General features: G+C 46.7%; 1 protein-coding gene across 1 annotated transcript in view; it reads right to left on the bottom strand.

Annotated features, from left to right (window-relative positions):
- LOC147124240 (zinc finger protein GLIS3-like) overlaps positions 1 to 18,863 on the bottom strand; it is a 297,628-nt gene that overhangs the window by 200,137 nt on the left and 78,628 nt on the right. Inside the window, exon 4 of the mRNA XM_085983481.1 lies at positions 11,251 to 11,392. Coding sequence (XP_085839607.1) covers positions 11,251 to 11,392 — 142 coding nt within the window. The remainder of the gene's footprint in view (positions 1 to 11,250; positions 11,393 to 18,863) is intronic.

Here is an 18,863-nt window from a genome sequence, read left to right as displayed (position 1 = left end):
TGCCCCAACACCAGCAGCACCAGCCACACCAGCAGCACCAATAACTACACCAAACTTCTCTGCAATTAACTGATGCTGCACAGGAAACAGGGCATCAGCACCTAACCACATTGCTGCCCGGGAGGCCAGGGATGGCCTCGCCATGGCCAGATTTACTTCACTCGACGCTGTATACCCTGGCTGCCACCACCCCATACCCACACCATATTGCATCCCTAAAATGCCCAAGCCATTCCTTTCATGCTCATCACCATTGCGGGGGTTACCATTCTGTCTCACCATTCACTGCAACTCACTAAGCCACTTCCAAAGGTGCACACAAATCTGTCCAAGAATGCAAAGTGTGGAAAATAAAGATTTCAATGTTTGACAGCACACTAACAGAAACTTTACATGAACATTGCATAAAACACCCAAGTGTCTATCCTTGTGTGTTGTTAGTTGGTATGATTGCACTAGGATGAGGGTGAGTGTGAGGGGTGGCTAGTGAGATGGGGATGTGATAATGTAGATATAGAGGGATGGATGGAGGTGCAAGGTAAGTTGGTGTGAGTAAGGATGTGCAGAGGTAGCGAAGGCAGAGTGATGGGGATGTGATAAGGGGCACAGCAGGATGAGGTTGAGTGTGGCTTTGCACTAATGTTTCGTGATCTACTGAGATTACTGAAACATTTGTGGCACTGCACCCAGGTCCTCCTGACCACTTCCCTGCTTGTGCCCTCCTCTGCAATGTGCAACCAGGCTGTGTTAATTTCCTAGGGAGGTCTCTTCCGCCCATGGGAAGGGAAGAGGAACTCCCTGTGTGCTGTGACTCTCTCCATAAGCTGGGTGCAGCCCTGTGCCTTTGTGCAGTCATTGTTAGTGTTTGCAGCACCTCAATGCTGTTGACAGCACAAATGTCAAAATAAATTTGGACATGATCCCTTTAAGGAAACCGGTCACTGACGCGTTATCAAATGACGTAACCAGCCCCGCTTCCTCTAATTGGCTGGCAAACATGCTGGGCGGGCTTAACAAGCCCAATCTTGGGAAATTCATTTCAGAGGCTGGGATGGAGACAGCAGTGGAGTCAGGACCCGCCACTGACATCACTTGCACCAGACCCGCCGAGGTTTGTAAAATCGTGGCCATTGTTTCCTTTGCTTGGGGAGTTCAGAACATGGGGACATAACCTTTAAATTAGAGCTAGGCCATTCTGGTGTGAATTCAGGAAGCGCTTCTTCACAAAAAGGGTAGTAGAAATCTGGAACTCTCTCCCCCAAAAAGCTGTTGAGGCTCGCTCAATTGAAAATTTTAAAACTGAGATTGATAGATTTTTGTTAGGCAAGGGTATTAAGGGTTATGAAACCAAGAGAGGTAGATGGAGTTAAGGTACAGATCATGGATGATCTAATTCAATGGCAAAACAGACGCAAGGAGCTGAATGGCCTACTCCTGTTCCTATGTCCGTACTCCTTGTTCACACTAACTATAAGGTTGGATCCATCTGGCAACAGGTGAAAAGGAGTCATTGGTCTCTCTTGACAAAAAGTCATTTTCCCCACAGGAGAAGTGTCTGCCGTCCACTCAATGCCTTATCATTTAGAGAATCTGAGGTGTCAACCAGGTGCCTTTGCTATATTAATGAGTTGCCTCCATTGGCAAGAGTGCTGGCAGCATCAGCAGCCCTGTAATGTATAACCTGACATTCTCTCAGGGACAACAAAATCCTCTTGGCACAAGAGTTTCACCTCGCAATTCAAATTGAAGCTGGTGGTGGTATGAAATATAAATAGTTTGCACCAGTGGCACTTGATGTCAAGTCATCATTTTAAGGTGTGGCTGTTGATGATCTGACCTCTTAGCCCACAGGTGAAAGGTAGCTGTGCGCTTTTATCATGCATCTTTTTGAAATGTGTGCTTAACGTTACTCATCTAGAACAGCATATTACAGCCTAGAGGCAATACCCCTTTTGCTCCAGTTACACTAAGGGGGGAGTTTTTACTTCCCTTCTTGCTGGGAGCTGGGGGGTCCAGTAGCGCACGGGAAACCCGCAAATCTGTGTTTCCCCGCATGCTGTGGAGATTTAACTCTGTAGCGTGCATCTTCTGTCATTGGCAGGTTCCCTGTCCGGAAGTCAGCCTGATTGACCGGTTTGGCTTCCAGTTGGGTGGGGAGCACTCCGGAGGAGGGAGCAGGACCAGGTAGGTCCAATCCCCAATATCTTACGGAAGGGAATCCGATCCCAAAGGGGGTCCGATCCATGACCCATGGGGGGGGTGGGGGAGGGGGGAGGAGGTCTGATCGCAAGAAGGGTCCTGTCTTGTTTTGCACACTTTGTACAAAACTAATAAATTGCAGGACAACGGAGTATTACAGTTTAAACTCTTTTATGAAGCATCAGGTCTGTGATCTCAATCATACAGCACTGTGTGGACAAGATGGAGTTAGGACCCTGGGTCTTCCAAAACAATAGCAGTCCTTACAGATGCCTGCAGGCCAATGACAACTCAGCATGTGATCACATGTGAATATAATAGGTATTCCTTACAGATGCCTGCGGGCCAATGATAATTCAATATGCAAATGTCACAGGTCCGATCCCCTTTCTTTCAAAAGAAAAATGTTATGTGTTACTTTTAAACCTTTCTTCTACCGAATGTTCTCAGTAGCATAAACATATAAGTAAACTCAGCATTTAACTAGCGCTGAAAACATCTCAACGTTTCGATAACGATGTCCAGTTTTTTTTTAGGGCAGCGATCCGCCTACACCCTTTGACAGTTCACAAATCAAGGATAACTCTAGGCTTGACCTCTCATCTCAACCTTGTGTGGTATGGAACTGAGCATGCTCATGAATCGGTCAACAAATCAGGTTCAGGTTTAGATTCAGGTAAGTATGATGTGTTTTGTGTATTGCTCTGTTCATCACACTCTGTTGAACTGATCCTCTCGTCGGAATGATGGTGTTATTCCTTGGTGTTCAGGAGGTGCCTGCGATTGCGGCGGTACACCCGTTCTTCTGGGGTGCGGACGTGATATGATCGCCTTTAGACCTAGCACTGGAGGTGCTCGAGTGTCAATAATGTAAAAGTCCAACATCATGGCGCTTTCTTGGTACTTGCATTTCATCACGCATGTGCCTTTTACATTGAGCTGCTCACCCCCATAGCCGGTCAGTCTGCCTGAGGTGGGCTGTAGCTCACACTCATCCTTCAAGCTGTGATACTCACTCAGAGGAATTACATTAACCTGAGATCCAGTGTCTAGTTTACACTTAAGCTCTTTGCCCTGTTTTCCTATCTCAATATCAGCAAAGGCTTTCTCAGTCTCTGAAATCTGTTTTTTCTGTGACACAGAATCAATAAACAGTTCCTCTGCATTTGGCTCTCTATCTGGCATTTGGCTGTCACTCACTGTGTGTACTATTTTTCCAAAAACAGTCCTGCAAACTTTAGCAAAGTGGTTCCGTTTACCACATTTAGTACATTGCCTTCCTTTGGCAGGGCAGTACTCCTTTTCTCCATGCCAGTTGTTTCCACAATATCCACAGTTTTTGAAGCGTTTTATGTCTGTGTCGCCCATTTTTAGAACTCTCTCTCTTCTTTCTGTTCTGAAACACGCTCTCTGGGCAGTGTTCTTTGGTGTGTGTCTATTAACTGCGTGCACTGTCTGTTCACTCGAGCTGCTCGTGGCGCCGGCTATGGTTTTCAACTGTGCTTGGGCTATCTCGTGCGATCTAGCTATGTCCATAGCTTTGTCCAGTGTTAGCCCGGACCCAACATTCAAAAGTTTCTCTCTCACTTTAGCTGAATGTATTCCAAACACGATGCGGTCTCTGACCATCTCATCTTTATCTGCATATGCACAGTCTTTTACCAGCATTTTAACTCAGTCACGAACTGTTCAAACGACTCACTAGCTCCTTGTACTTTCTCCTGAAACTTGTACCTAGCGAATATCGTATTTGTCTTGGGCTTCACATATGCTTCAAAACGGTCAAAATAACTTTCCAGTACCTTTGCTTCATCCGCGGTGAGAGACCATGTGTTAAAAATGTCTCTCCCTTTTTCTCCGATCCACAGGAGTAGGTAGCTGCATCTTTCTTCCTCCATTTTGCTTTTCAACGGACCCGAGAACATCAACTGCACGTGTTGCTTGAACTTGCACCATTCTCTATGTAAGTTCAAAGATTCCTAATTCATTCGAGGTAAGGGAGCTCCAACGATGTCCATTTCAAATCCCTGTTCTGACACCATGTCTTGTTCTGCACACTTTGTACAAAACTAATAAATTGCAGGACAACGGAGTATTACAGTTTAAACTCTTTTATGAAGCATCACGTCTGTGATCTCAATCATACAGCACCGTGTGGACAAGATGGAGTTAGGACCCTGGGTCTTCCAAAACAATAGCAGTCCTTACAGATGCCTGCAGGCCAATGACAACTCAGCATGTGATCACGTGAATATAATAGGTATTGCTTACAGATGCCTGCGGGCCAATAATAATTCAATATGCAAATGTTACAGGTTCGATCCCCGAACCTGGGGAAGGTCTGATTCCAAGGGGGGCCTGATCGCGAGGGGTTCCGATCCCTGACCCCGGGGGAGGGGTTGGTATGAGGGAGGGGTCTGATGGCGGGGGAGCTTGGAGGGCTGGGAGAAAGCACTTCTGCTCCTTCTGGCCCCCAAGGATACATTCATCTCGCTGCAGCTGCTGAGTTTCCCCGATGCCCAGGAAACCTGGCCCGTCACAGTAAATCCGAGGCTTCCAGCCTCATTAACATATTTTAAATGCTAACCCGCCACCTGGGAGCAGGTTGGCTGCTCGCCCCCTGTCCCGCTTCAATAAAACCCGGAAGTCAACAGGTTGGAACAGGCTTCCTGACATGCTTGCAATTTTTGCCCATTTAACCCCCCACTGGCACCCAATTCCACCCGCTCACCCATGTTAAAATTCCCTCCCTATATGTTTGGTGTTAGTCTGGCGTAATCTTTCACAATGCACTGGTGTGAAACATAGGCCCAGAAATTGCGGTGTCTTCGATGACGTCAGCGTATGCTGGCATAATCCATCTGAAAGGCCCCGCAACTTCTGGGTTTCCGCATGCACGTTCGCGAATCCTGGTACGCCTAGACAGGTCATACAAACCAAAAGTAAAATCAGTATCGCTAGCTGTTGAAGGACAAATTCCTTGTGAAGGAGTTGGGATTGACTAGTGAATCCCTTAATCCCTTCTGGTACCAAGCTTGGAGTCCTCTCATAGTGATTGTTCTTTGGTGTTCCCTTTGGCAGTAGAGGGCTGATTGGGCCGGGGACCTTCAAAGAATACAAACCTCCCTCCAGGTTTTTAGTGTTAAGGCTACTGCAGGTGTTTTTTGGCCTCTCTCTGCTGTTCCGAGAGTGGTGCGAACAGGCAGATGTCATTATACTGCCTGTTTGCATTACTTCTTGAGTCAGGGAAAGCAGAGCTCTGCATATGTGTATTTAATCATAAATTTTGCTCACCAGCTTCTGACTGCCAGTGAAAATCATAAAAGAGCTGGTGGGTTAACCAATTCTCTCCTGATACTAGGTTTAAAGGCAGTGTAGTTTGGTGCCTGATTACTTGTGGAACTTTATGGTTTAAATTTCAAAAGTCAGTTCTACAGTGGCTGCAACTATATTACAGCCATTGTGCAGCTGTAGCAGTGTAATGCTTGCTATCACCATTAAACTGTATGAGCTGGAAATGTCGGTCAGAAGCGTACCTCTGGAGTACACCTCCGACCCGCAAAACATTTGTGCACCTACCTCCATGCGTCCAGGATGCAGAGTGTTCAGGTCTCGAGCCTCCAGGTGTACGTCTGCGTAAAGGCCCAGGGACACAGGTAGTTCGGAAGCATTCCTGGGATCATGTGGGCCCAGTCCTCCAATGACAGAGGAGGATTCCATTGCAGTCATTTTCGAATGGAATCCCCAAATAATTAAACAATTTACACAATTCTAATAAATATAAATGTTCTAAATTTCAATTTTATTCATAGGTTCCTTCATTACACCAAATACAATAAAAATTCATTTTTTGGAAAATAATTTTAAACTTCTTAATATTTGTATAAACTAATTTAAAGTATTTGTGCATTATTTTTTATTTTTTTAATGTTTAATTTAAGATTTATAATAACCCTTATGCTGATGAAAGCAGGCCCTATGCCTGCTTTTACTAGCCATAGGAGTTTTGTGGGCAATTGCTGGGCAGTTGTTGGGCAAATTTGTGCAAATGCATCTCTATCAAAAGAAAACACAAGAGAGCCTGAAAAGAGCCTGCGAACAATGTCTAGACCACCAGTTAGCAGAGGAGGAATAGAGCTATGATAGACAGACCATTACAATCATCATTTGAAGAAAATGCATGAGGAACAACTCAAGATCATACACCAAACATAATCTACCCTATATGAGCTCGCAAGGAATTTTCCACTGCATTCTGCTGGAGTTGTGGTGGCTCCCAGGTGCAAGTCCAGTGGAAAATATGGGTCTCCTTATTTAACATTATTAAAATTTTCACAGTTTACTACAGTTTCTTCCTGGATAACTACCTGCATGAGTGTACATATTTATATCAAGTATTGGTGGGTCCATCCCTGTGGCAAGTTATACCAAATGACATTGTGGAGTTGAAACTTCATTGTGTGATATTAGTAACAGATGTGAAATTCCTCCGTCTGCTTTTTTAACCAAGGCATTAGTTCATCTTTTTAAAAATAAATTACTCATAAATTTTGCTCACCAGCTTCTGACTGCCAGTGAAATCATAAAAGAGCTGGTGGGTTAACCAATTCCTTTCAACTTCCAATAGGAAATTTCTACGATTACAGGAGGAGGCCATTCGGCCCATCATACCTGTACTGGTGCTAGCTACAAATTGAAGCTATCTCCTCTAACTCCAATCCCTTGCTCTTTCCTCAAGCCTTTTATATTTTTCTTCTTCAAATGTTTATCTAATTCCTTCTTAAATGCTGTGATTGATTTAGTTTCACCACTTGTGCTAAAGCATTCCATATTCTAATTACCATCACTGTCCATTTTCCTGAACAAGACTATTTATTGTATGCTGCTCTCTTTTTAAAAAAAAACTTATATATTTAACCCAATTTCATTCATTTCACCCAATGTTTTTCCATGTACCATTCCTCAAACTAAGAGGGTGAGCAGTTGATCCAGGCCTCTGCCAATTCTTCTTTGAAAGCTAATTGAAACACGCAACTGGGCGAGTTGACTCTTCCTTTACCAGACAAATTTCCTCAAAATTAGGTATTTACCTTATGAGAAATCATGAGCGTAAATCCTCACCCTTTTGGATGCAGCTTATTGGTACCCAAACACAAGCACACGGTGGCTAGCTGATGTAGTGGGTTAAGTACATTGTTCTTTGACCTCCAGAGACTGGTTTAATTCCAGCCTGGATTAATGGGAAGAATGTCTCCTCTCTTTGCTGGCCATTAAGGCTCTATGTGAAATTAATTTGGATCATCTCAACCCAGTTCTTCAGCACAACTCTGACATTCATTTTGCATCAAATTAGCAACTTAGAACTTAGAGGCCATTAGGATGGCAAGTGCAAAAATTGGAAAATATCACATTGGTGCAGTATTTGCTGCTTTTCTGAAGTTGGATTTAAAACATACTGTGGGGAAATTTCTGAGTTGGCCAATTGTAGTGAGATTTTAAACATGTTCATTATACATTGACTTATAATTTCGCTATGAATGTTGAACAACATGGTTTTGGCAGATTAGGAGCATTTTACTCTGCAGCACTTTGCACTACACTTGACTGGTAAATTCTTGGTTTTAACACATGGGGAGGCAGGGAGGGATATTTGCATGGGGGAGTGGTGGGGGGGGGGGGTGGGGGGGAGGAAAGAGAACCCGGAAATGCTGGGGAAGCTTCCCGAATTTAACGGCAGGATTTCATTATAATTTTTTTTACTTCATTTCCTGCCTGGCGGGCGGCCAGATTGACCATTGGGGACGGTTCCTGGCAACCGGAAAACATCGGGGTTTGTGGGGATAGGGCTAGCAATCAGGAGGGAGGGGGGACCGGGAGTGATTGCGGATTTGAAGGAGGGAGGGGGTCTGCTGAACGCAGCAGAAGATTTGGTATCGGTACCCACAAGCAGTGCTGGAAAAGCACTTATCTGCTGACCACCTCCCTTTAGCTGCCGAGTTTCCAAAGCCCTGGGAAACCCAGCAGGCCAGCATTAAACTTCTACCCATTAAAATTGTGCATTAGAGGCAAGCTGCTAGGATGATATATATTTTTTGCACTGTTTCCAGTATGAATTCATATTTTGTTTTTGTTTTCCAGTAATGTTTTCCTATATTTTCAGGATCAGACTATGGAAGAAATATGAATATGATAATCATTAAATCATTGTTATCAATATTGTAGAGAAACTGACAACAGCGACTCTTTCCAAGAGTTCTGCAGAATAGGGGGATCCTTAAAGTACATGGGGTTTGTAAAGTGTCTCCCCAATGTCAAGATTCATGCCGCCTAAGGATGCACCATTGCATCCAAATGAATGCCACACTAAATTGCCATTTGCCAAGTCACAGGTACCTTACTGCACACAAATGACAATATTCCATGCTTTAAATAGTACATTGAAATAAGGCATTACAGGGAGAGCACAAGTTCCACAGTGGATTGGCTGCCATGAGGTCACCAACCATAACTGTAGGGCCTGGGTCCACAGATTGCAGGTGAACAGGAACCCAGTTAGTGAGCTGTGTCATTACTGCAAGGACATCTGCAGCCAAACCACAGCATATGATTGACACACGAGTGGCCATTTTATCCCTGCCCACCCAGCAGATATTGGGCGGGTGAGCAGTTATAATCACCCGAGAGACTCGCTCATCAACATCACCCAATGATCCCGCAGGCTGTGATTTTAACCCAGTTTTCTGAAAAGGCAAGAAGAACACCCGCCGGGGTCCTCCTTTAATTGTGCCAATGATAACATCATTGGGGCTCATCTGCTATTTTAACTGTGGGCCCAAGTAGGGAAGCGGTTGTGGCTTTCCTGCCAGAGCAATCTAACGGTTAGAGAAATTATGGACAGAAGAGGCCCAAAAAGCTAAGTCTTTTTACTTTTTTGTTTAATTTTCCTTGTGGGACCAGGAGGAGTGGGAGCACCCCTCTGGTTCTCATAAAAAATGTTTAGGCCCCCCCTTGCCTCAAGCTCCTGCATCCCCTCGATCATCTTACCTGAATACCAGGCACCATTCCTTCTGCCGCTCGACCTTCTGCTCCAGCCCGCTAGCCAACTGCCGCGTCCTGCCGGAATCCTGCAGGAAACTGACTGGGGCCATGCAGATGAGGCCTTGGAGTTAAAACCTCCTGGGCCTCACGCTGCTGAGATCAGGATGGTTTGCCGCCCATCTTGGCTCCCGCCCATCCAATTCCTGCCTCAAGTTAAAATTGGGGCTATGGGCAGTGGCTGTGCACTCAACCTTTGCACTGTGCCTCCTTCCAGTCACACACTGGCTGATAGTTTGGATGATGTCAAAATGCTGCCCAGAGATGTATGAAATAACTGACTGATGCATCCACCACTACCCTTGTGAGTGCCACATAGCCAGCTGGGGCAGATTGCACCAGCCCACGCCGAGATGCTGCATTCTGCAGCCGAGCCCTCAAGGCCCAGAGGTCCTCGAGGTCGGCCACCACCTCAAATGTCCTCAATGGAAGCTTAGCAGCCTTTCAACTCTCAAGCTGTACCCACTTGTTCATACACCTTGTAGGAGCACTAGGATAGGTAATCAAGCACACAAGATGGGCACTAGGGATTGAACAAGGCTGGTTCTTAATTATTCCAATTAACTGTTATTCAAATTGAAAATGAGTTGTTGAATAAATTTCTGTTTTCTGCATTTGGTGTAGTCAGTTGAGGGCAAGACTGCGATGCATGGGGTGCTTCCCAGTGGTGGCATCACAGAACAATGCTCTTGCTAGTGTATTTTTTCTTTGCAAAATGAGGAAGTGCTGTGAACAAAAGTTACAACGGGACTTTCTTTTCCTTTCCTTTTAACTTAGCTGCTCTTCAAATGGACCAATGTGAATGAAATACAGGCACATACAAAGCCAGGAGGGGTTTGCAAGTACTGCAGTGAGATTCTCACGAACAAGCCACACCAAAATAGAGTGATTCCTTGGATGAGAGGGTTGTCCTATGGAGGAGAGATTGAGTAGATTAGGCCTATACTCTCTGGAGTTTAGAAGAATCAGAGATGATCTCATTGAAACATAAGATTCTAGGGGATTAACAGGGTAGATGCTGAGAAGCTGTTTCCCCTGGCTGGAGAGTCTAGAACTAGGGGGTATAGACTCAGGAAAAGGGGTCGGCCACTTAAGACTGAGATGTGGAGGAATTTCTTCACTCAGAGGGTTGTGAATCTCTGGAATTCTCTACCACAAAGGGCTGTGGATGCTAAATCATTGAGTATATTCAAGGCTGAGATAGATAGATTTTTGGACTCTGGGGGAATCAAGGGATATGGGGATCGGGTGGGAAAGTGGAGTTGAGGTGGAAGTTTAGCTACGCTCTTATTGAATAGTAGAGCAGGCCTGCAGGGCCATATGGCCTACTCCTGCTCCTAATTCTACAATTACTCCTGCTAATCACCTCCAAGTTCCCCTCCAGTTACACACCATCCTGACTTGGAAATATATTGCCATTCCTTCATCGTCGCTGGGTCAAAATCCTGGAACTCCCTCCCTAACGGCACTGTGGAAGAACCTTCACCACACGGACTGCAGCGGTTCAAGAAGGCGGTTCACCACCATCTTTTCAAGGACAATTAGGGATGGGCAATAAAAGCTGGCCTTGCCAGTGATACCCACATCCCATGAACGAATATAAAAAAAATTCTTATGTTCTTAAACTGAAGATCTTTAGGGCGTATAACTTTCTGCAGTGTGCGAGATAAAACTCAGCTGTCTGGTCGTCCTTAGTGTCAATAATATAAGTGTGAACTGAAGCCCCAAAGCGTTAGATAAACACCCATTGCACAGTTGTCACTGAAATAAGGAACATTTTCATGGATAAATTATGAAGTGAAAAAAATCTAGGCTAATATGATACCCTGAACCTTCTCTGCATCTAATGCTTAGATGGGTTTAATTTACTGACCTTGTAGAAGAGTAAAATAAATAGCAATACCAAAACTGAAATGTATTTTATGCAAATTATTTCAGAGGTTTTTAAAAGCTTACCTGAATACATGTCATGAGGGGGCCCCGGTGATCGCCCCATAGTGCTATCCACAGCATCTTGTGGTGATGTAGCAGGCTGAAGCGTTTGAATAGTGAGGCAGTCATTGAGCATATCCTGGTCTGGCTCGTTGCTGGATCTTAACTGTATTCAGAATAAAAACATTTTGAGTGAAGAAGAAAACAACGTTACACAAGAGGTGCCAAAATCTGTTATGGATTAAAAGAAAACATTATTAAGCAGTGCAGTGCCCACTGAAGCATATATTCTTGAAATGGATTGTTCATTGAAATAGACTGACAAGTCCCTTCACGTTACAATCGATTCAGGCTGCTTTTTCATGTGAATGTTCACTGTTCCACAGAGGAATTGAAGAAGGATTTGCAATGTGGTTACATACTCAAGGATTCATACCTTAGAATGTTAAAGGTTTAAAATTATTCATTTTAATTTGACCTATAATTTTGTCCTCATTCTGTGACAGACAGACACTTCGGCATAAAGTCTGTGAGAAATGGAAAGGTTCATCTCTCTGCAGGAAAAAATGTGATTCAGCAGGTGGTGACGGGCTTTTAGTGCAAGAACCAGATCAGAGGCAACACGTGCACCTTCCCCTCTCAGCAGTAAATCTTTCTATTAGGCCACTGGGAGGCCATTTTACAAAACTGACCTTTCTGCCACTGTATTGGTGAACTGTTTGAGCTGCCCTTTTTCAGGTTGTGTCTCATCATTTTTGTGTCATTCAGCATTATGCAGCTTTTGTAACATTCCCAAAAATAGTTTCAAATGTACAAAAGCAACAAAAATGGTCATTTAAAGCTCCGTAAATGGGGAAGAGGATTGCCTAATGGTTGAGTAAACTGTCCTTTCACTTAAAGAACCTTTCTGAAATCTATTCCAGATTGGTGGAATGAAAGCTTAAAGGAGTTTGGATTGTTTCAACCCAGATCCACAACTTAAAACCCGAACACTAACTACTTCAAAATTAGTCCAATGAAGTTGTAATAATTTGTGAAGGAAATGGAAATGTTATAATGGCACAACGGAGGCTGCTGTTCTGAGCCTGGGCCCGTGCTTAACTTCTCACTTCTGATTGGGAGAAATAAGAAAGGATAGGGAAGCGGTAGTGAGGATCTACAGGTAATGGGAGGCAAGAGAGGGAGGAATGAAGTATGTGAACTCCTTTTGAAAAAATACATTTACTGAGGTTTTATCTTGTGAGTGCTACAATTTAATTGTTTATATACCAGAAATACAGTATAACTTGAGGATACAAAAGGGAACAGTTTATGACACCAGTGAGGATATTGAATAAGTTACAAGGGTTCTGTCATGAGTGAAATCAGTCAATTAGTTATTCCACTGTTCACCATCACATTCTATTTATACAACAAATTAATTTATAGAGCAGTTACACTGTACATTTGCATCTTTATGACATGGTTTCAAATTTTCAGCCATGTACTGTCCCCTCTGCTGTGTATTCAGCCAATTTGGAAAACAGCTTTGAATGTGAAACTATCTTGAGCAAGTATTACTTCTTCCCTTTTTAGCTGAAAGAAACTGAGGCCAGTCAGAATCTAGTCAGTAGCAGTCTGTGCCTGCAATTGATTGCCTGAACATGGAACTCTGCTTTCCTCCATTCCACAAAAATATGACCAGACCTGGAAAAATGATGCTAAACCACCTTCACAGCAGAGTGGACAATGCATGGCAGTGAAAAACCAAAAGCACTCCATGCAAATATTTGAACGTGCATGTGTGGAGCTCTGTTTTTCTTCAGAGATGTGAGCAACCATTGTACTGACATCTCCCATTATGCATCACTGGTGAAGTGTTACCAATAATGGAGCAGTAGATGCAGTGTAATGAGAGTACATGTGTGTTCAACAAACTTTTGGTGCATCTTTTTACTAAACATAGGCCTAGAAATTGGGTATAGCCCCGGTTGAGGCGTTAGAACTGACGATGCGCAAAGTTTATAGCCAGACAAGGCTTATCTGCGCCTGGCGCGATATTGGGTTGCTTCGCCCCCAAAGGGGATTGAGGCGCTAAATCAGCCGTTGCACGGTGCTTTTAAGGCGCAAAAGGTCAGGCGCTACTCAATATCGACGCGGACGGGCGCAGCGCAGGTGAACTCAATTACGGGAAAGCACGAGACCTACAGGCGCCGGCCGGCTCTTAAAGGGGTGGGTCAGTCAGACTGAGCTTCAACACCCAACGCTCTGCAGGCCTCAGATTCGGCGCTCGCCCTTGTCTGGCGGTACAAGGTGATCATTATGGAGAAGGTTAGGCAGAGAGCAGAGCGCTTCAGCACTGAGGCTCTGGACCACTTGGTGGCTGCAGTTGAACACCGTCGGGAGGTCCTGTACCCGGATAATGGCAAGAGGCCAAATCAGAAGGCTTACCGACGATCTTGGAGGGAGGTTGCTGTGAGGGTGAACTCCAGCAACATGGCGACCAGGACCCCTGTTCAGTGCAGGAAGAAATTCAACGACCTCACACGGATCGTTAGGGTGAATGATGGTTTACCAAACTTGTGCTTCCCTCCATCTGCAGCTGACTTCGGGCACCCTGCTGCAATGATGCGCCAATGGCCATCTGTCAGTATGCACCCATGGCCCTTTCTGGGCACACACATGGACAGATGTCTCAAGGCCTCATGTAAGGGCTCTTGCACAATGGGGGCATGCGAGGAGGTCTCAAGGCCTCATGTAACAGAACCTCCCCTTCTTTCCCCTGCAGTCCAAGATGGCGCAGATTCGGAAGGAGCAGCGTCGAACCGGTGGCGGACCTGCACAAGTGGTCACTCTAACAGATCTGGAGGAGAGAGTGCACCAGATACTTGGAGGACGTCTGTCTGGTCCAGTCACCACTGCATCTGCCGACCCCATTACCGACAGCAAGGGTAAGGCTCTCACCTTTTCCACCTGTTGCCTTCCACTTGGTCCCCCCGCCAGCATGCATCCTCAGTGTGCAGCCATGTCAGAGCCTTGCCGCAATCTGGCATGCCTTTCAGCAAACCTGTCCTTCTGCTAAAGCCACTCTTCCACCTCCCACTTTCAGATGAAGCAGCACCAACTCGGGCTCAACGCGCTGAAGCTGCCAGTGCCAGTGCCACCGGAGGCGAGGACCAGGAGGAATCTGGACCAGCCGTTGCAGAATCCGGGGAGCTGAGACATCTGCAGACTGGGGATAGTAGTCCCCTGGAGGGGAGGGGGGGTGGCTCTGAGGATGAACCAGTTGCCGGACCAAGCGGCATGGAGCAACGCAGGGGGGATAGGCAAGTTCAGCCACCGTCTCCCCGCAGGGCAAGGCAGGTCGTCATGACTGCTGCACAGAGTGCAGATGAGGTCCGTTGCCTGGCAGAGATGAGCAAACAGGCCCGGGTCAGACACACAGAGCTGATGGCTGCAGTGGAGAAGATGCCTGAGTCAATAGATTCATTGGCTAGGAGTATGCTGGACTTCGGGGCAACAATGGAGAGGACTCTGCAGGGCTTTGGTGCAACAATGGAGAGGTCTCTCCAGGTGTTCGGGGAAACAATGGACAGGTCTATCCAGGGCATCGGGGCCACAATGGACAGGACTATCCAGGGCTTCGGCCCAACAATGGAGAGGACTGTCCACGGCTTTGAGTCGGCAATGGAAAGGACTGTTCAGGGCTTCGGACAATCCCTGGAAAGGTCTGTGCAGGGCTTGTCCGAGGCAGTGGAGCGGTCGGCTCCTGCCTTGTGTCCGAAGCCATGGGAAGAACTGTCCAGGCGTTCCCCGAAGCACTGGCACCTGGCACACAGGTCCTCACTGTTGCCACGCAGTCACTTGCTGGGCTCCTCCACAGCCAGATTGACGCAACGCGATGTCTGACTGCAGCCACCCTCTCTGCATCAGATAGGATCACCCCGGGCCCTTCCACTCCCGTACAATGCCAGGAATCCGTGGAGCCTGCGATTGTGGCGGATGAGCCGAGCCTCTCCCCTCAGATAGCCAGTGTGTCGTCCGACCATGGTGCAGGTGTCCTCTTCATCGGCAGGAGACATTGCACATGCCAGCGCTGGGGACGCCTGCATTGCAGCTGCCACCAACCTGCAGCCCACACTGCTTCCAGCCATGCTCAAAAGCAAGCATCCTGCGTCCGCACCCTCCAAGCCCAGAGGTCGGCCAGGCCGTACCTCAGGGGCTTCTGCGCGTCCAGGCAGTTAGCAAGCATCCCCCAGCCTTGAGCCCGCCACTGGGGTGCAATTACGTAGGAGCAAGCAGGGAGGGAAGGGGCCGGGGCGCGAAAGAGAAGTCGTTCTCCCTCAAGGGGCCCAGTTGTAGAGGGAGGTGCTGAGACGTTTGTTTGTCCAAATTGAAGGACATCCTCAGCTGCTGTTATAGTTGCAGATTTTTGTTGAGTTTTGCGGCTTGGTCCGAACAGGTCACATTTATTTTGTAAGTTATGGTTTCTGCTCACTTTACGTTGTTTAGCTGTAATGAAAGACTTTTGTGTCAATAAACAGAAGTTTCAATGTTGCTTGGTGCATGTGACTACTTTCAGTGATGCTGGCATGCAGAGGCCCTCAAACATCCAAAGTGCGCATGAGGTAAGACTCTCATCATTCCGCCACAGGGGTGTCGAGACGAGTCCAGAGGAGCCTCTGACGTATGGACCTTCCACTTTCAGCAGCCCTTCCATCTTCCTCCTCCTCCTCCTCCGCCTGCTCTTCCTCCTCCTCCTCCTCCTCACACTCCTCCTCCTCCGCCTGCTTGTGCAGGGTCCGAGGGAAGGTAATGAATGGACGCGTTCGCCTATAAGGGCCTCTGTCACTTGCCGGATGCAACAGCGACTGCAGCCTGAGCGTCAGTCGCATTGTCCCCAATGGCTGACTGAAAGGATCCATTGGCATAAAAATGGAGGCCATCAGTCAGTGTAGCCATCACGGACAGAGAGGTTCGTGCTAGCGTTCACGACGGCTGCAGATCCTGACCAAGTAGGTGGCACAGATCAGTAACAATGTCCCTCCAGATTCAGAGCCTTCGCAAACACTGCTCCTCCGAAATGTCAAGGCTTGTCACCTGCTGCCTAAAGACCCTCGCAGCATCCTGTCGGATTGGCCGACCTCGATTGCCCCTCCTCCTTCTGGCCAATCCCTGCCCTCTCTCCACGCCGTCTCTCTGCCCCTTCACAGTGTTGGGCGATGAGGCCGTCGCCCTCCGAACAAGCTCCCACCTTCCGATGCCAGTTGGTCAAAAGGCTTTTAGGTGTAGTGGTGCAAGTGCTTCAGACAGGGTTGAAGGTCCCAAGTACTGTGAAGCTCAAATCCCAGAACTCCGCTCCACATTAGCTCGCCAACTCTCTCTAGCAGCGATCGCAATGAGCAGGCCAAGTGGCAGAAGATTCTGCACTAGAGCTATCCCCTTTAAATAGCGCCGCCCTACTCCGAGAAGCGCCTGGTAGCCCTCCCTCGAACTGTCACTAATAGCGCTGGGCGCTAAGGCTCCCGGGCGCCACCCAATATGCGCTCAGAGCGCTCCTAAAAGGCGTTGCACACTGAAATGACGTCATGAGCTGCTTGCGCTCAGCGGCTAGCGGGCGCGAGCGCAAACACTTAGCGCAGGCGCTAAATGTATAGTCAATTTCTGAGTTGGCGCTTTCTTCATAGTGTCCGCCCCAACATAGGGCTTCGCCCCAATTCTAGGTCTCTTTAGGCGCTCAGCACCGGCGCTACCAACCCAATTTCTAGGCCATAGAGTCAGAACGACACAGAAGGAGGCCATTCGGCCCATGCCAGCTCTCTGTAGAGCAATCCAGTCAATCCCATTCCCCGCTCTATCTCCGTAGCCCTGCAAGTTTATTTCCCTCAAGTGCCTATTCAGTCTCCCCTTGAAAACACTGAGTGTCTCTGCTTCCACCACTTCCGTCAGCAGCGAGTTCCAGCTCCTCACCACTTGCTGCATAAAAAGGTTTTTCCTCACATTCCCCTGTATCTCTTGCCCAAAACCTTAAATCTCTGTCCCCTAGTCCTTGTATCATCAACTAGTGGAACAGCCTTTCCCCATCTAGCCTATCCAAACCCGTCATAATCTTGTGCACCTCTATCAAATCACCCCTCAACTTCCTTTGCTATAATGAAAACAAATCCAGCTTCTCCAACCTGTCCTTGTAACAAAGATTCCCCCATCCCCAGAACCGTTCTGGTAAATCTCCTCTGCACCCTTCGAAGGGCCTTCACATCCTTCCTGAAGTGTGGTGACCAGAACTGGACGTAATACTTTATAAAGTGCTTTATAAAGGTTCAGCATAACTTCTCTACTTTTGTACTCAATACCTCTATTTATGAAGCCCAAGGTCCCATATGCTTTGTTAACCACTCTCTCAATATGTCCTGCCACCTTTTGGGGCCTAAGCACATTAACTCCCAGGTTCCTCTGTCCCTGCACACTCTTTAAAATTGTGCCATTAACTGTATATTGCCTCTCCCTCTTGCTTCTGCCAAAATGCATCACCTCACACTTCTCTGTATTAAATTCCATCTGCCACATGTCTGCCCGTTCTGCTAGCCTTTCTTTGTCCTGTTGCAGTTGATTGGTATTATGTTCACTGTTTGCCACCCCCCCAAGTTTGGGGTCATTCATATGAACATTGTCTAAAACACCCAAGTGTCTACCCTTGTGTGTTGTTACTTGGTACAATTGGACTAGGATGAGGGCGAGTGTAAGGGGTCGCTAGTGAGATGGGAAAGTGATAATGTAGATAGAGTGGGATGGGTGGAGGTGCAAGGTAAGTTGGTGTGAGTAAGGATGTGCAGGAGTAGGGTAGGGAAGGCAGAGTGAGGGGGATGTGATGAGTGACACAGCAGGATGAGGTTGAGTGTGGTTTTGCAGTAATGTTTCGTGATCTACTGAGATCATTGAAAGGCTTGCGCCACTGCAGCCTGCGTTGATCTCCCATGGGAAGAGAACACCCCTGTGTGCTGTGACTCCCTCCATAAGCATATGGAGGGAGTCATGGGAGAGCCTGGGTGCAGCCGTGCACCTTTGTGCTGTGCTTGTCAGTGTTTGCAGCACCTCAATGTCGTAGAACACTGACAGCACAACTGTCAATATCAAGTTGCGCATGGTCCCTTTAAGAAAACTGACTAATGACGCATCAAGTGACGTCATCAGACCCGCTTACTTCAATTGGCCGGGAAACGTGCTGGGTGGACTTAACAAGCCCTATCAACGTAAGATCACTGGACAGCGGGCTGGAGCCAGCAGTCACCGACCCCGGCTGCACTGGACCCGCCGATGTAGGGAAATCGCAGCCTTAGACGTTCGTGTTAAGATATTGAATCAGACCATCACAGGGGTAATGAATTTAGTGTCAACTGACATTTTTTTTACACTGAGGAAATTGAGATAAATTAGGATTATGTGGTGAATTTTTTTATGAGGTATTTTAAATGTCTTTATTTGGCTCTCTTAATAGATACGGTGCAGTTCCATCTGATTACAAGCTGACTCACATTAAGGCTGTAATATTCCCTTTTTTGTGATTGACTCTTATGAATTTAAATGAATATCTTCTTGTAAATGGACTTTTGTCTTTATAAAGTATTTGGCTTCAATGATTCATTACCCCTGTGGTGGTC

The sequence above is a fragment of the Somniosus microcephalus genome, chromosome 1 (genome assembly GCF_052327205.1).
Source record: "Somniosus microcephalus isolate GS21.2 chromosome 1, FLI_Smic_1.0, whole genome shotgun sequence".
Taxonomy (NCBI): domain Eukaryota; kingdom Metazoa; phylum Chordata; class Chondrichthyes; order Squaliformes; family Somniosidae; genus Somniosus; species Somniosus microcephalus.
The sequence above is the reverse complement of the archived record's forward strand: the minus strand, read 5'-3'. Positions and strand labels throughout refer to the sequence as shown.